Here is a 17,198-nt window from a genome sequence, read left to right as displayed (position 1 = left end):
CATGACGTCATTGGCCAGTCCCAGAATTAGCCAGCCCTAGGAGGGGCAGCCTGTCCAGGGCAGCCCAGCCCAGGTGTGCAGAAAACAAAAGGTGTGGCTTATGCACCCTGTCCCCCGACCCGGACACCTCTCTTGGCCTGCCTCCAGGTAGCACTCAGCGTCTCACAGTTCAGGGAAGTCACCCTGTGGCCTGGACAGCTGCCTCCAGGCTGCTGCTCCTGGATACCAGGTCCTGGCCCCTCGGCTCAGGCCCTCACTTCCCAGCACTTCTGCACAATGGCAAGCCGCACCTGGCAGCCAGGTGACCCCAGAAAGCTCACCTGATGCTGACCTCATTCCTGTCCCCTCACCCTCGCATGCAGAGATGTCCCCGAGTTACCTGGAAGCCCACGGATTTGGGCAGTGCACATGAGTCCAGCTCCTGCACTTGCCTTGCAGGCCTTGCTTCCTGGCTAGTGAAGGGAAATGTCACTGGCCACAGAGTGTCCAGGCAGGGGCTGTGCATACCAGCCCCTGAGCTCAAGCAGAACAGAGGTGGACACAGGAGCTCCTTGGAGTCTGATGGGACCAGGGCAAGGGCAGCTGTTTTGCCCACCGGTGCTCTGGGCCACAGCCTTGCAGGGCATTTCAGAGCCAGTCCTGTCTGGGAAGAGTTCTGTGTTGTAAACCCATGGCCCTTTGTGCGAGGCTGACCTTCTGCAAGGGGAGGTGGCACCGGTCGGCATCCTGTAGAAGTAGCCACGGCACTGTGAGTGCTGGGGATGCTGCTGCCTGCCCCCCAGACCTGTCCTCTGGCTGTGTTCCAGTGGGCCACCCCATCTTCCCCAAATCAGATGGCCAGAGTCCTGAAGGAAAGGGTCCTGTTGGCCCCTTGGGGTCAGGAAAGACTGAGTCCAGCCTTTCCTCCAGCACTTCCTCCTCTTGCCTGTGACCAGGTTCCTACTTCCATCTGGCTGGGATGATTGATCCTGCTCCACTTCAGACCAAACTCCTCTGCTTGTGCCTCTGGTTGGGGACCCAGGAGGGCCTTCCCTCCCCTAGACTAGCAAATAGATTCAAGCCAAGTTCATTTCTCTTCTTAAGGGCCCAAGGGCCCCTCTGGTTTGGTACAAGCCCTGGTCACTGCTCCTAGGGCCACGTGGACCCCTCTCCCTCAGTCTCCTCCGAAGACCCTCCACAGCTCACCTCAAGAAGTCTCCCCTCTGGATGCTTGGATGAACAGAGGGAGCTTCCGCGGACAGCCACCCAGGCTGAGGGCCCACAGTGTCAGGACAGACCCGCCCCCAGCAGCATGCTCAGAAAGGCTGTGACAACACCAAAGCTGGCTGTTCTCCAAGCACAGCCGGAGACGCGGGGAGGCCCAGGCCCTGCCAGCATGGACTCCTGCTCTGCTCTCCTGCTTCTGGCCTCTCAGCCATGCACAGTATGGACTGAGCACAGGCCTCTGCGGGTCATCAGAGGGCGGTGCTAATTCCCACCACCCACCAGGGGCTAGGGTTTCAGGCACCTTCCTCTCCCCACAGGCCACCCTGTGGCTGCCAAGGGGTCAGCATTGCCTTCCCCTCTTTGGTCCCCTTCCCTCCAGTCCTGAGCAGAGACAGCAGGGCAGAGGGTGCACATTTCCTCCTACTGAAGAGGACGTGTTCTGGGAGAACCCCAAACCCATCCAGATAGCCAGGCCTGAGTCCCAGGCCTCTTTCCACCACGCACGCCTAGAGCTGGGAATTTCAACACTCCAGACCCTGGTGCCTCAGGGTGACCTCGGTGGGCCTGCCAAATGAGCTGGTGGCCTCTGCTGGTGCTCCAAACCCACCCCTTGGTACCTGCGGCTCTCTTCTGAACTTGGCCTTGGTGGGCAGAGAGGCAGAAATGAGGATAAAGTCCAGGTGCAAGAACGCAAAATGGGTGGAGAGGAGAGCACCAGCGCCATGGCTGGGCTGGTGTCCTTCCACCAAGGGGGGCCAGGTCAGGCCCTCTGGGACCCAGAAAGCTGTATGAGGGAGGAGGGTGGCCTCCTGTATGGGCAGTCTGCTGCAGGGGACCTGCCTAGTGCAGCATGGACAGCATTATCTCCCACAGTGATATAGCGCTGTGGCCACCCCCATACTCAAGACATGGGAACCTGTGACATCTACACATCACCAGGGTCAGCTCTTTAGAAGCTTTGGGCTGGGGCCTGGGAACTGGACAGGGCAACACTCCCACCTGGGGCCTGGTGGGTCATCAAACCAGGACCTGCTCTGGGCAGTCAGTGACAAGCCTGCCCTGGGGCACTCAAGTGGAGAGATGGACGCCTTCTCCCGGACCCCCTGGCCTCTTCCACCCACTCACCAGCGCCTGGGAGGGAAGACAGACACCCACCAGACCAGCTGCCAGAGTCTGGGACCTGACCCCCCACGGTCCTGATGCGGGGTGGTTGGCTTGGTCGGGGCCCCTGCTTCGGCTGTCCTGCCGGCCCATCCCTGCCTGCGCGCTGAGTCCCAGGAGGCCGGGTGAAGGCCTCGTGGGCGCGAGACCTCACCCCCGCGATCAAGTCTCTTTCCTGTCCCATTAACGGCTCACAGAACGCTTCAGTTCCAAAGTTACTGAGCCCAAGCCGTCATGTGGACGCCCAGTGGACCCTGCCCCATTGCACAGACCTGGCAAAGGCGCCGGCTCTTCGGAGCCTGGCGAGGCCGCGCGATAAGAGAACGGGGACACCCAGCGGTGCGCGCTAGGCCCCGGGGACGTGGGACGAGAGGTTGTGGCGTGCGCTAGAGGGCGAAATGCCAGGTGGCAGGGCGCACTAGGACGCGGGGTCGCGGGGAGGACGGGGGCCTGCGCTCGGGAGACGGGAGCGCTAGGACCCGGGCGCGCGGGGAGGAGCGCGGCGTGCGCTCGGGAGACAGGCGCGCTAGGACCCGGGGGCGCGGCGTGCGCTCGGGAGGCGGGAGCGCGGGCGGGCGGCGCGCGGGCCCCTGGGAGGCTTCCCGGCGTGCCGCGCGCCCGGGCCCGTCCGGCGGCGCGCATGAGGCGGCTGCGGAGCGCCGCCGACTGCTTGGTACGCGGCGGCCGGGCGGGCGGGAGGCGGGCGCAGTCCGCGGCCCCCGCGCGCGTCGGGCCCCCGGGCGGAGTGCGGCGCCTCGCGGGCGCGGGCGGCCCCGGCCGAGCCCGGCTCCTGGGCCTGCCTGCGAGGGGCCGGGCGGCCGCGGGCGGGAGGCGCCTCCCGGGCCGCCCGCGCGGGGAGCCCGGCGGGCCTGGGTGTCCGAGGGCGCGGGGCCGCGGCAGGACGGCGGGGCGGGACCTCAGCCAGCGGCGTTTGTTGCCGTCCGAGGCTGGAGGCTGGAGCCTGGAGGCTGGAGCCTGGAGCCCGAGCCCCGGCGCTGGGCGGCCCGGCGCCGGGGCTGGGGTCTGACGGCGCCGGGGCTCCAGCCCCACGTGGGGTCCCGCCCTCCGGGGCTCCCCGAAGGCCCTGCCCCTCACAGGCGTCCGTCTCCGCGGTAGGACTTCAGCGTGTGGGTTTCGGGAGGACGCGGTTCCGTACCTAGTAATGGGACCGGGAGGGACAGCTGCCAGGCCGTGCGGTGGGCAGTGCGGTAGGTGTGGCCACGCACTGCAGCCGGCAGCCGCGTGGGCAGTTGCGTCCCACCCTGGATCCTGTTACTCCGACCTGGGGCTCAGGGTTGCAGCTCCAGGGGCCCAGACGAGAGCCGCCTTACCTACCCTTGAAGCCGATGGCCCTCTCTGGGCGACACAGGCTGTCGAGCTCTCGATCAGAGGCTGCTTTTCTGGGAGCCTCGCTGGGCGGAAGTTCCAGCCTCTGCAGGAGGCTTCTCCCACCCCGTGTCCATCTCCCACCCCAGTCCTGCTCTGTAGGGAGAGCTGGCTGGGGACATCTGACCGAAGTCCCACCAGCACACTAGCCTGGTGGTGTGGCCAGGAACAGGGCCGGAAACTGCCTGCAAGCTGCCGGGGAATTGGGGAGAAGAGGAGGCATTTATCTCCCCTGAGGGTAGCAGCAAGTGGCCTGCTGGGCTCCAGGGAGGACTGGAACCTGTCTCAAAAGGACAGAAAGCACAGGAAAGTGGAAGCCAGGCTCTACTCCCCACTAGAGAGATGGTGGCTGATAGGGGAGCACAGCAACCTGCTGAAATCACACCTGAGAGTATGGAAACCAGAGTTTGGGGAAGTGTGTGTGTGTGTTCACATCAGAGAGAGATGCTCAGACTCACAGACCTTGCGCCTGTAGCCTTCCTGCTTAACTGTCCCTCGCTGGGCAGTACTGCCCTTGGTGGGTGGCTGTAGGGGCTAGGGCTGGGAGCCTCAGTGGTCCTGGTGCTGCATTTCTGTAGGTTGGTCATCATGGGGCTTAAGGCTTGGCTCCTGGCCAGACAGACTCCTCTGACCCACAGCCCCTATGAGAACAAGGCAAGACCCATTCCTGCTGCAGTCCTGGGCCTCTCCAGAGCAGCCTTGGAGTCATTCCTCCAACCCCAGAGGCCGAACTGTCCTCCTCAGGCTCAGGCGTGCCCTGGGTAGGCTGACCACAGACTTGTCTGCCACACCCGTGGGAGGGCAGAGCAGGCTGAGGCAACGTGGTCCCCTCCCATTCGCTGGTGGTGCCACGTCCTCCTGCCCAGCTGCAGAGGGTGTTTGTTTTTTTTTTTCCTTCATGCTTTGGCAACCTTGTTCTGCTGATAAATAAGAACTGTTTACTTCCGCATATTAAGAGGGATTAAGGATGGTCATCTCCCATTTCCCCTCTGGAGCTGAGGGGTCTTCTCCCCACAGCTCTAACTGCTCTCCACCCTCTGCTTTCTTTTTTCCAGCTAGCCCCACTGCCCTGGAAGGCAGGCTCCCCCAATCCTCCTGGCACTTCTCCCTTTTGCGTTTTGGTCAGTGCTTTGAATAGATGGAGCACTTTAAAGAAGGGAAGGAGGAGGTCCCTAGGGGTGAGGCTCAGATGAGCCAAGGCCTGTACAGTTTGGCAGAAACCTTAGTTGTGCACAGAACCAGAGCCAACAATGGTCCTTCCCAGACATGCTGACCCTTATAACACCCACGGGGTAAGGCAGTTTCCAGGCTTGAAAGCCCAGGTGCAGGGGAGTGGCACACAGCCCTGCACTGGTGTGGACTCCCCTCTCTCATACAGTGACTAGTGGTTTCAAGGGACCCGAGGACTAGGTTTCAGAGGCCGGCCTGGGGTCTGTCTCCCTTAGTCTCAACTGAACTTCCTCCACCCTGGCCCTAGTAGCTTCCTGCCCTGCCCTCTGCTGCCCCTTTCTCCATGGCAGTTCCTCTTCCAGGAGGCCCAGCCATGCTTAGAATGGCCTTCTTCCTCTTGTTCAGCTCCAGGGCAGGTCTGTGTCCCTGGACACCACATCAGGTATTCGGTTACATCTAGAGAGAACCCTGTCCACCCAGGTGCTTCACCAAGTTCCTGCCTGTTGCAGATGAGGAAGTGAGCTCAGAGGTGCTGTGCTGGCTCGGCAGTTCAGCCAGGTGCCACGGAGGCTCTCTGCTTGTGCTTACCACAGTGGGGTAGCCCTAGCATGCCAAGGGGAAGAGCTTGAGAGAGCACTGTCCATTCGCTGCTCATTTCTTCTTTATCATGAAAGCTTTGAGAAGCATGTGACAATGCAGAGGCAGGTGTAAGCGGCAGAGGATCCCAGCATCTGCGGGCTGGAGCCTTGTCCACCAGCACCTGACTGCAGCGTGGCCTCTGAGGCACATTCCCCTCAGCACACACACTTCTGACACATACACATGGTCTGGAGACAGAACCGTGGAACCATGCTTCCTGCCGCAGCTGACAGCACAGTGGAATGTTCTGGTTCCTTAGCATTACAACACCTAGTGGCCAGATTTCTCCAGTGGAAAGAGCTTATTTAAACAGTTTTCGCAAGCTGGGGCCCAAACTCGGCTGTGCACTGCCCTCAGCCAACTTGCCTGAGTCTTTTCCCTGGCAGTGTGCCGTGGTGTGAGTCTTGCGGCCTCTGCCTGTGACTGTGTGCCAGGTGTCCCTGTCACGTCAGTTCTCAGCTCCTGCAGCACTATGAGCGGAAGACACTTGGATATTTTAATAGCTCTGCCAGGTGGTGGAGCTTCCTTCCACCAGCAAGTGCATGAAGTCCACTAAGCAGGTCCAGGAAGAGGCACACGAAGGGACAGGGCATGTGGCCAGCGCTCAGCATGACACTGGTCTCCACCATGGCCTCAGTCACCTCAGGCATGGGTCTGACTGGTGTTCTGCTTGTCCCCCTTTGGTCAGTGTGTTCCTTGTCCCTCTGTGCTGTCTGACATTCCAGCCCCTCATTCCTAGAGCTCCGGGTACCTTTCTGAGAGACACAGTGTGAAACCTTGATGTGGCACCAATCCAGGCCTTGTCAGCATTCTTTTTTGTGGGAGTGGCAGGGTACTTGGGATTGAACTCATGGGGGCTCTGCCTCCTCAGTCTTTTTTTTTTTTTTTTTTTTTTTTTTGAGACGGGGCTTCCCTAAGTTGGCCATTGCAGTCCTCATACCTCAGCCTCCCAAGTTGCTGGTATTACAGGTGTGTGCCACCACACGAGGTCCCTTGTCAGCATTTCCAAGGCAGGTTCTTCTGCCTTGTGTTTGTCTTAAACTGAAGAAATGCTAATCTAAGGATGATAACTGTCTGACGGACAGCCATACTGCTGTCACCACCCGCCTGCCATTACTAAAAGAGATTGAGGGTTTCTTTGCAGTGATTACCACATTGTTGTGTCCTGAAATGGACTTCAGGAGTTTGGTACTACCTGACCTGATCCACTCCCGCTTGCTCTCAGTGCTGGGGGTGGCGGGGTCTCCTGTGTGCCTGCCCTGCTTGCTATTTTCGTTTTGTTCATCAAGGCTGCCGGCCTCTCCCCAGCCAGGCCCCACCCGAAAAGACCCTAGACTTCAGTAGCCAGTGTCGAGGTGGGAAGCCTCAGGTCCTACTCAAGCGCCCTTGTGCCAAGAGCCCTGAGCCCTGTCCTGGGGCCTCTGTGAGGACCATGTCCTATCTCCTCAGGCGTCCATCGGTCAGGAAGCCAAGTCGCAGCCATGGAGGTGGAGGAGCAGCCACCTCAGGAGGTGAGGGGGTGTTGCTGGGCGCTTCTTGAACAACCCTGGGGTCTGCAGCATTTGTGCTGCTGCTGCTCGGCTCGGTGGGAGATCCCAGGCACACTGCCCACCCCAGTGTGGCCTCTGTCACTCCAGCTGTTTCTCTGCAAAGAACTTGGCACAGCCACTGGGTTTTCTAGAGTCCAGCAGGAAAACCCCCCGAGGGGAAGGTCCCTGTAACCGCTGGCCTGGGGGTGGCCTTCAGTGGCAGAGGTCAGCCTGATCTGGGAGGCCAGAGCTCAGGGAACATGATCACCCAGCTTGGAACTCTCCCTCCACCCACAGGCTGATGGGGAGCCCGTCCTGACATCAGGGGCCTCGGGGTCAGTGCCCAGGGTGCTTTCCGGAGAACCCCAGAACCTGTGTATGTCTTCCCTTGCATCCTGGCGCATTTCCTGGGGTGGGCCCGTAGGCTGGGGGAGGCAGCTGGCCTGGATACTGCCGAGAGCCTGGCAGAGCTGCAGACATCCCTGGCCCACCAGGGAGTGGAAGGAGCTCTTGAGTGCATCAGGAGCCCCTTCTTGCTGTGCCCCAGTTCTGCCTGCTCGGAGCCCCTGTCCTTTACCCAATCCAGCTCTAGTTGGAGTTGAGCAGTGGCTGGGACACTTGGTCCCCTTGCTGTCACCTGCCCTGGGTGATCCCTTGCAGCAGCCTGGGTGGGATGAGGGACAGATGTAGCCTAGATGCCCATACAGTCACAGGAGCAGCCATGGGTAGATGTGCCCAGGAGACTCGCCCCCCACCCACACACGCTTGCCTGCAGTGCTGGCTTCATCCCACTGTGGCCTTTGCTGTTGGTGCAGCTGACGTGGATGCCTTCAACCTGCTCCTGGAGATGAAGCTGAAACGGCGGCGAGAGCAGCCCAACCTGCCTCGCACTGTGACCCAGCTGGTGGCTGAGGACGGGAGCCGGGTGTATGTGGTGGGCACTGCCCACTTCAGTGATGACAGCAAGCGGGATGTTGTGAAGGTCAGTACCACCTTTGTTGGCCATTTGCCCTGGCCTGTTCTCCAGGGCCACCCCCACAGGCCTGGATGCAAGTCTGGGTGGGCTGAGCCCCAGGACTGCAGTGGAAGTTTCTGCTTCAATGTGGTCAGTCACTAGAAGGTGGACTCTCACTGTGGACCTGTGCTTTCTTCCTTTAGAAGCCCACCTGCTTCATGACTTTATTTTTATTTGTTTTTTTAATTTTTTTTGTTGTAAATAGACAGAATGCCTTTATTTTACTTGTTTATTTTTATGTGGTGCTGAGGATCTAACCTAGTGCTTCACGCATGCTTGAGAAGCACTCTGCCACTGAGCTACAGCCCCATGACTTTATTTGTTGCTTAAAGAAGTAAACTGTCCCCCACAGCACAGTTGTTGGCACCAGGCTGGTGCCTTCCTGGCCACCTCTTGGAGGGAGGGCGCTGGGTCTGGGTATGGGCCCTGCCCTGTGGTGGCCAGCATATATCTAGGAGAGAGGTGACCCACCTTGCAGACCATCCGGGAGGTGCAGCCTGATGTGGTGGTGGTGGAGCTCTGCCAATACCGTGTGTCCATGCTGAAGATGGACGAGAGGACGCTGCTGCGTGAGGCCCGGGAAGTCAGCCTAGAGAAGCTGCAGCAGGCTGTGAGGCAGGTGCGCAGGCAGGTGGTGGGTGAGGCCTCCCAGGTTTTCGTGGGGATACGGGGCTGCCCTGTTCCCTGCAGAGAAGGTGTTGGGCTCAGGGCCAGGGTCCCAAGTGTATTGCATCCTGGCTTCTGATCAGCACCCAGCCTACTCTGACCCTCCACCTTGGCTGTGGAGAGGAGGGGGCATTTCTATCAAGTTTCAGATGAGGAAGGACAAGGTAGATGATGATCTGACCCTAAGGCAAAGATTCCTGATGTCAGGATCTCAGCAGCATCTGGCCTGCCTGTGCCCCACCTCATGGCTACATGGCCCTCATCCGACACTGCTTCTCATTTGTGTGTGTGACTTGGGGGCAGCCCAGCACCATACACCCAGCTGCAGCCAGCTTGCACTCCAGGGGTATCCCAGACAGCTTGGCCTGCTGTTCACCTGGTGCCCCCCAAGTGAGGGAAGTCACAGCGGACCTTCACAGGCCATCTTAAGAGAGGTGGTTCCCTCTCCAGCCAGGGATCATTAGCACCCATCCCACCCCCAGAGAGAGGGTCAGTAATCTGCTAGGAAGCACATAGCTGTAGCTGGGCACAGGTAAAGGGGCACAGAGGAAAGAGGCATGAGTCAGGGTCTGGGAGACGCCAGCACCAGCCACACCTCAGTCCTGTAGGAAGTCTGAGCACTCAGTCTCCCCAGCTACAATGTGACAACACAAACATGCTGCTGACAGGATGGAGGGCCTCCTGTGCCCTGGTGTCCAGAGCATTTGGCGGGCTCAGCCTCCAACCTCTCTGGAGGTCAGATTGGTACCATGTGGTCTAGATTCCTGTGAGTCTCATGGTTAGGTTGGACCGCCTGGTGTGGCCTGAGCCCCAGGTAAGCAAGGACACTCCTGTCAGCAGAACATCCCCAGGGGTCAAAGGCCAACCTTGCTGGGATGTGGACAGTCTACCAGCAGCTCATGGGTAGAATCCACCCAGGGCAGTAGGCTTGGACCACAGCCTCATGGTCCTGCCATTTTCGGGGTGGTGGGGGATCTCCTAAGTGTACCCAACCTCGAGCCCACTGGTCTGGCCAGACCCAGAGGCAGCCTGGGCTGTGGTCTGTGTGAACATGGCCTACCAGGTGACCATAGTGCCATCCGTATTGGCCTTGGCAGGCAGGTGTGGCGAGCAGTGAGGCAGCCTCTTGGAGACCCTGAACATCGCTATTTGCCCAGGATCAGCCTGTGTCTCTCACACACGGTCAGGCCATCTGACTGTGAGCTGGCCCCTTTCCAGCCCTTGACTGTCCTATAAAGAAAGACAATGTCCAGAAAGAAAATGTGTTTGAAAGATGGCTGTTGAGGCTAGGATGCCTCTGCTCTGGAACCCACCTGGGCCCTCCTTGCATGCCAGGGCAGCCTCCCCTTGAGTGTGGAAGGAGCCCAAGGGTGTTGGGCACTGCCCTACCTCCCTCCCTCTGGGCGCCACCTGCTAACATAAGGCCTCTCCCTGCAGAACGGACTCATGTCTGGACTCATGCAAATGCTGCTGCTGAAGGTGTCTGCCCACATCACAGAGCAGCTGGGCATGGCCCCTGGCGGAGAGTTCAGGGAGGCCTTCAAGGAGGTGGGTACCAGGCTTGGCCTGCAAGGGATCGGGGAGCTGCTGCACCCATGAGTCCTGACACTCAGCCTCTGCTCCAGGCGAGTAAGGTGCCTTTCTGCAAGTTCCACCTGGGTGACCGACCCATCCCAGTCACCTTCAAGAGGGCCATCGCTGCACTCTCCTTCTGGCAGAAGGTCAAGCTGGCCTGGGGCCTGTGCTTCCTGTCAGACCCAATCAGGTAGGACAGCCCACCTGGCCCTCCATGTACATGTCCAGCAGCTGTCCCTGCCTCCTCTTCCAGCTGAGCCTCCTCCCACAAGGACCCCCAACCTCCTCCCACCATAAACCCCAAATAAACAATGTGGTGGTCCCTGCCCTGGGCCAGCAGGACCAGCCTTCGCTGGCCTGTCTCTGCGGGGCTGGCAGCGTGCCCTCTGCCCCCAGCAAGGACGATGTGGAGCGCTGCAAGCAGAAGGACCTGCTGGAGCAGATGATGGCCGAGATGATCGGGGAGTTCCCTGACCTGCACCGCACCATCGTCGCGGAGCGCGATGTCTACCTGACCCACGCGCTGCGGCAGGCCGCCCGGCGCCTTGAGCTGCCACGTGCCTCTGAAGGTGGCGGGAGGGCCGGGCGGGGGCTCCCTGGGATGCAGTGTTCCCGGGCCTCCGCTGACCTCCGCCCTCCCCCACAGCCGAGCCTAGGAAGTGTGTCCCTTCCGTGGTCGTGGGCGTCGTGGGCATGGGCCATGTGCCTGGCATCGAGAAGAACTGGAGCACCGACCTCAACATCCAGGAGATCATGACGTGAGTGACCAGGCCCCGTCCCTGCAGCCCCCAGCGGAGGTCACGCTGGGTCCCCCAATGCACGGTGGTGCCCACACGTGGGGGGCTGGGGCTGGGGGGCGTGTGCCCCAGCCAGGCCCAGCCCCCCCCTTTCCTCCCCCAGCATCCCCCCGCCGTCCATCTCGGGCAGAGTGTCCAGGCTGGCCTTGAAGGCCGCCTTCTTCGGCCTGCTGGGCTACGGCCTGTACTGGATGGGCCGCCGCACCGTGAACCTGGTCCTGTCGCTGCCCACTATGCAGTACTGCCTCCAGAGGGCGTCTGAGGCCCGGCCGCGCCAGTAAGCAGCCCGAAGAAGCCAGCACCGCCCTGGAGTCGCCTTGGGTGCAGGTGCATTAAAGCCACCCCCCATGGGGGTCCAGGCCAAGCCTCGCTGCCCTCCCCAGCCCCTGCCCACCAAATAAAAGATTATTGAATCATCTGAGCTCGGGCCTCCCAGCAGCCCCCTCCACAGCGCAGGGGCTGTCCATGGGCTTCAGCACTCAGGCCAGCTCCAGGGGCGGGATGGGAGGTGCCAGGTGCACAAGACCCGACCCCCTGGGCTGGGCCCGGTGAGCTGCTGACTGTACCTACCTCACTGTGCCTTGTGCTGCAGCTGGCAGGAGCGTCTGGTCCCAAGTGCATCTCCCGGTGGGTTTAGGGCCCGCCGGTTTGGCGAGGGCCAGACGCCCCACACCGCTGTGTACTGGCAGCTCCGCGGGAGATTTGCTGACCTGGATGTGCCCTGGCTGCAATCTCTGCCTACAGAGATTCTGTGTTTGGGTTTTTTTTAATGTCTAAAAATTTTTCACTCAGGTAATTTTAGCTTCAAAGAAAAACAAAAACTGGAGCAAATGTCAGGAAATACAAGCCTTAAATCCAGCTGGGACAAAGAGCAAGGCTTCCTTTGTGTCTCTGATCTGAGTGGGCGTGTGCACGTTGGGTCAGCTTGGGGTCCAACCCAGCCCTCTGGGGGCTGTACCTGAAGGCTGGCACAGGCCAGGGCTGCTTCAGGTGTGAGGTTGCTATCCAGATCCACCCTCCTTGAGGTCAGGAGGGCCTTGAACCTGCTGTCTGTGCATCCAGGGGGGGTACCTGGGCCACCTTGACTCTTGGTGGACACCCAGACAGTCTGTGTGTCAGCCTGTGCCACACAGCGCTCCTGGTCAGCTGTGGCCAGCATCTGTACAACTCCCCAATCAGGGCCCAGGGTCATTTGTCCTGTGTTGACTGTCAGCTGAATCAGGTAAAACCCACCCATTTTGAGCTGGACAGGGACTGCCAAGCTGGCTGGGCTGTGTCTTCCTGTCTCATGTTTGTGGATTTGTTCCCTTAGAAATTGAAATAAATTCTAATTTTGGAAGCTCCTGCTTTGTGAAGTGTGTGGAAGTGGGGCTCAGGTGAAGGCACAGGGAGGACCTGGCCTCCCATGCCCACCCCCTGGGCCTGCAGGATGCTGAGGGCACTGCCTGAGGCCTGGGGAATGTGCCGTCCACCTTAACGGAGGACACAGTTCTGGCACCTACGTATATTTAGCAAAGGCCTCCACCCAGAAAAGTAGACTGGGCCCAGCCAAGACAGCCTGCTCAGGGTCCCTTCATACCTCCCAGTACAGACTTGCACACATGAGGGAAGGAGGCCCAGTGGGGACCAACAGCATGAACCTACTCAAAAAGAGACCCACAGTGAATGGGGACAGAGGAGGCTGGAATGCAGAGGGCTTGGCGGTGGGTGCTGGGTGGCCTCTTCCCCACGTCTGTTCCCTAGGAAGCTTGACTGGATGCCCCATGCTGGGTCTTACTGTCCTCTCTGGCCTGCATGAGTTCCATGGTACCAGCAGGTGGGCCTCACTAGCCCAGAGGTGGGCAGGGGCTTTAGGGATGCCACACCTATGCCTGACCAGGTCTTCTCTCCACAGGCCCCAGGTGGTGCTGCTGAAACCCCAAGGTCTGGCTGGGTGGGGCATGAGGGATGAGAGGTCAGGCACCAGCTGGGCCCCGCTACAGGTCTTTCTAGCCTGCGTGCACCCACTCAACCAGGTGGCTTCTGACCCATCACCCACACTCAGTGTCAAGACTGCTTCCTGCTTTCAGGACCTGCCTGGTTTCTGCCCAAGAATACTGGGGACAGGTCAGGACATCCACACAACAGGCTGCTTTAGGCTCATGCAGGAGGGTCTGGTGTGCCAGGGTACTCCTGGACCACTGCCAGGCCAGGGCAAGGTAAACCCCCACAGGCAGCCAGTAGGGCTCATGTTGGGTGTCAGAGACAGGTGTCAATGCACAGTGGGAGGATTACAGGACTGAAGCCCTGGCCAGCTGCTTCAGATAGAGGAGGCAGCTGTGGCCTCCAGTGGGAATGGTGGCTGACTGGTTGCTGGGACAAGGGTGAGGAAGTTTCTGCTGAGCCAGCTCAGCCCCATCCTGGGAGGAACTTCCCTCAGATCTGGGTGGATAACCCAGGGCCTGCTGTGGCAGGTACACCATCCAGCCCAAGGGGACCAGTGCCCCTTCCAGGTGAGCAGCCACCCACACACTGTACTGCAGCCTGGGGTAGGGACCTACCAGTGCTTTGAGCCCAAGGGTGAGATGCCAATACACATGGGTGGAAAGAGGCAGGGAAGGTGGGCTGTGCTTTACCAGTGGGGCTCCAGCCCACCCCCTGAAGGCACAGAGGTGTTCACTGAGTGCTGTTCACTCCATAGGTGCTGGGCAGAAGGTAGGCTTGGCCTCTGAGTCCCTGGGTGGTAGAGACTCGGGTGCAACCTCAGAGCACCGTCAGTACACTGGGTAGCAGCTGCATCTGACAGACTGTGGATCTTCACCCTAATTTTTAAAATTGTTATTATTTTAGTTATAGATAGACACAATACTTTTATTAATTTTATGTGGTGCTGAGAATGGAACCCGGGGCCTCACACATGCTAGGCAAGCAAGCGCTCCACCACTGAGCCACAACTGCAGCCCTCTTCATCCTATTTTTGAAAATCCAGATTTCTATTACAATATGGGTTTATACTACATTGATAAGTGCAAAAACAATGGGGTATGGGCTGGGGATGTGGCTCAAGCGGTAGCGCGCTCGCCTGGCATGCGTGCGGCCCGGGTTCGATCCTCAGCACCATATACAGACAGAGATGTTGTGTCCACCGAAAACTAAAAAAATAAATAAATATTAAAAAAAAATGGGGTATATGTTTTTCAGATAAATACCTGTGAATCCTAGTGACTTGGGCCAAAGCACGATTGAAAGTTCCAGGCCAGCATGAACAACTTAGTGAGATCCTATCTCAAAACACAAAAAGGATTGGGGATGTGCTCACTGATGAAGTACCCCTGGGTTCAATCTCCAGTACCTAAATAACTACTTAGGGGAATGTGGCTGTCAGAGAGGAGTAGGCTGCATGGGGCTGCTAAGGCTCCTGCCAGTTTCTCTGCAACACACGAGGGTGGTGTCTAGATGGTGATTCAGAGTTGAGACTGGGGCAGAAAGAATCCCTGGACTCTGAGAGGTCCTGGCAAGAGTACAAACAGAGCTTCAGAGGGTAGGAGGATGGTACTGGCCATGGGCAAGGGCCTGAGTCTTGTCCTAGGGACTGCAGCTTGGATCTCCACAGGACACAGGGAAGGGACAGGGGAGGGGAAGAGTGGAGTGGGGCCTCTAGATTAGGTCAAGCAGAAACAAGATGTGGCTGGGAGCTGCTGACCTGAACCATGGCACCCACTCCTCAGACCATCACTAGCTGGGGCTGAAGCATGTCTGAGCCCTGACCTCCAGCTGGGTCTGCAGTCCTAGTTGGCTGTGGGCCTGCAGGACATGGACAACCTCATACCTGGGCCCAGCCTACTATAACAGCTTCCATGCTGGCAAGGAGGGTCAGCTCCCCCAGCTAACCTTGGCCAGCACTCAAGGAACACTGCTGAGCACCTGGGACAGCAGGGGCTCTCCAGTCCACCTCCCCTGCTCCCAGGAGGACTCTCCTGCTTTGCTGAGAAGCTCCTACAGGTTAGGAATGAGGGTTGGGGGGAGGGAGGTCCCCAGCCCAGAGGTCCCAGATTTCCCAGTACCTCTGCCCTGAGGACTTTGCCCTGGGGGTCCCATATAGTGAAGCAGCTCTGGGCACCTTGGGACTGGGAAGACCATGGAAACACACAGAGAGGGGCTGCTGAGCCCACTGCCCATACCATCCAGGGGATATGGTTCCAGGGCTCAGGACAGGCTGACAGCCAGGTGGGCAGCACCTTCAGCATACCAGATCAAGACCCTTCCAGAACAAAACTGGAGACTTTGCTAGCTACTGCCAAGATTAACTAGGCACAGGCTGGTAATAAAGCAAACGAGGCCAGGCAGGCCTCAACAGGCCATGGCCAGGGTCTCACCAGGCTGCCTCCAGCCTGTGCTGGACAGCAGGCAGTGACGGGGTGTAGGAGAGACGGGGTGGGCCCTGCACCCCAATCTGTTGTGTGCTTGCACAGTCCTATGAGATATCAGTGCCCCACTGGGCCTAGGCAGGTGGAGACTCATGCATTAAGTTCAAGCCCCTCTCTGCTGTGTCTTCTGTGCTGATATGGGGTGAGGGGCAGCCAGCTCCTGTCCTGCCCAGCCCCTTGGACCCTGGACTGCTTGCAGACACTCAGGAGGGCTTCTTGAAGAAGGCCATGCAGTTCAACGGTGTAGCCAGAGGCAAAGCCACCAAGGCTGAGAAGGGCCACAGCTCTTCTGTGCTGACCTGTTGAAACCCTTAGTACCTACCAGGTGTCCCCTCAGGCTAGCAGGTCACACAGCCTAATATTCATGAACTCCCCAAATCCAGTCCCAGCCGATTGTGGCTGAGACAGGGAGCCAGGGCAGGATGGTTCAGTAGCACCCAGGGCCTGGGAAGAGGAAGGGGTGACACTAAGCTATGGCCCTGTCTCCTAGGGCAGTGACAAAGGATACTGGAAACTGGAGACAGTGGCTCCAATGGCAGGCCTGGTGGGAAGACCCCAGATAGGCCCAGCTGGGGTACTCAAAGATCAGGGCTACTGTCCAATGCTGGAGAGGATGCCCATTCAGCACAAACTAACTACTTTGTCTCCTCATCCACATAACTCTCCACCCCATGCAGAAAGTAAGTGGGTCACTCATGGTCACCCAATCCCACAGGGGCAAGCTGGGGTCACATGGGGTCTCAGAAGCCCATGCTGTGGCTCCAAGAGAAAGTTCCAGTTCCTTGAAGTGTAGAATGGGGTGGGGGACAGAAATGGAACAAAGACTGGTTGCAGCCAGGAGGGACCATCTACCTTTGTCTAGTGTCCCTGAACCCAGCTCAAGGTCTCAGATTTTTCTTTGGGACCAGGTCAGGTAGGAGCTTAGAAAGGGGGACACCACAAGCTTGTCTGAACCTTCTGTCATCCTTTAGCACCTGCTCAAACTCCTCACCTGGAGAGCTATGCCTGACAGGAGGATCTGGCCCTGTGGGTGTCACAGGTGGCTCCTCTGGGGCCCCAGCCCCATTCTGGGGGACCTGGCACCCCATCATCAGGATGCCTTGCCTCTCAGACGGCATGGGACTGAGACACACATACAGACAGGGAGAGAAAGGGTGAGGCAAGGTGCTTATGAGGAAGCACTGCGGGGAAGAGGGGCCAGCACACATGTACATATGCGGACCCAGGCTCCCAGTGGGCCCAGTACCGGCCTGGCCCCTGGCCCTGGCCTTTGACGCTTCACTTTGGCCTTGCTCTCGCTGGCCCAGAATTGTACAAGGTACAGGTGGCCTGCTCCCACCTGGGGCCCACGGAACACTTCCAGATGCGGCCTCAATGTCCAGCCATTCCTGCCACTGGAGCCCTGAAAAACGAGGGTCTCTGTCTCCTCCGCTCGTGCCAGGTGAGCCCCGCAGCCCAGCGTGAGGCTGGGGCTGATTTTGGCTTCGCCCCGACTTGGAAGTGCCCCTGTGGTCTTGGGGACGTCACTCAGCATGTCAGCACACTCGGAGCAGTCTGGTCTGTCATATGTCACCGGGTCGCAACTTCAGGGACCTACAAGTCATGTACTCAGGGAGCCAGCCGCGGCCACTGCAGACTAGAGCTCGAC

General features: G+C 59.3%; 1 protein-coding gene across 4 annotated transcripts; it reads left to right on the top strand.

The window, feature by feature from the left end:
• The first annotated feature begins 2,963 nt into the window (after positions 1-2,963).
• Positions 2,964-11,565, top strand: Trabd (TraB domain containing). Of its 4 annotated transcripts, XM_077798829.1 has the most exons (11): positions 3,000-3,040; positions 5,329-5,481; positions 7,012-7,073; positions 7,389-7,467; positions 7,907-8,073; positions 8,585-8,725; positions 10,210-10,320; positions 10,398-10,537; positions 10,744-10,916; positions 10,994-11,105; positions 11,248-11,565. In XM_077798829.1, the coding sequence occupies exons 3-11, from the start codon at positions 7,044-7,046 to the stop codon at positions 11,423-11,425; spliced, it is 1,131 nt and encodes a 376-aa protein (XP_077654955.1). In that variant the 5' UTR covers positions 3,000-3,040; positions 5,329-5,481; positions 7,012-7,043; the 3' UTR covers positions 11,426-11,565. The 4 variants fall into 4 exon arrangements, with proteins under 4 accessions (XP_026269370.1, XP_077654955.1, XP_026269373.1 ...); XM_026413585.2 differs by lacking the exon at positions 5,329-5,481 and having other exon boundaries at positions 2,964-3,040; XM_026413587.2 differs by lacking the exons at positions 3,000-3,040; positions 5,329-5,481 and adding an exon at positions 6,510-6,531.
• Positions 11,566-17,198: the final 5,633 nt, after the last annotated feature.

This window comes from Urocitellus parryii, chromosome 5, assembly GCF_045843805.1.
Source record: "Urocitellus parryii isolate mUroPar1 chromosome 5, mUroPar1.hap1, whole genome shotgun sequence".
NCBI lineage: Eukaryota > Metazoa > Chordata > Mammalia > Rodentia > Sciuridae > Urocitellus > Urocitellus parryii.
Note: the sequence above shows the minus strand (reverse complement) of the source record. Positions and strands in the feature narration are given on the sequence as shown.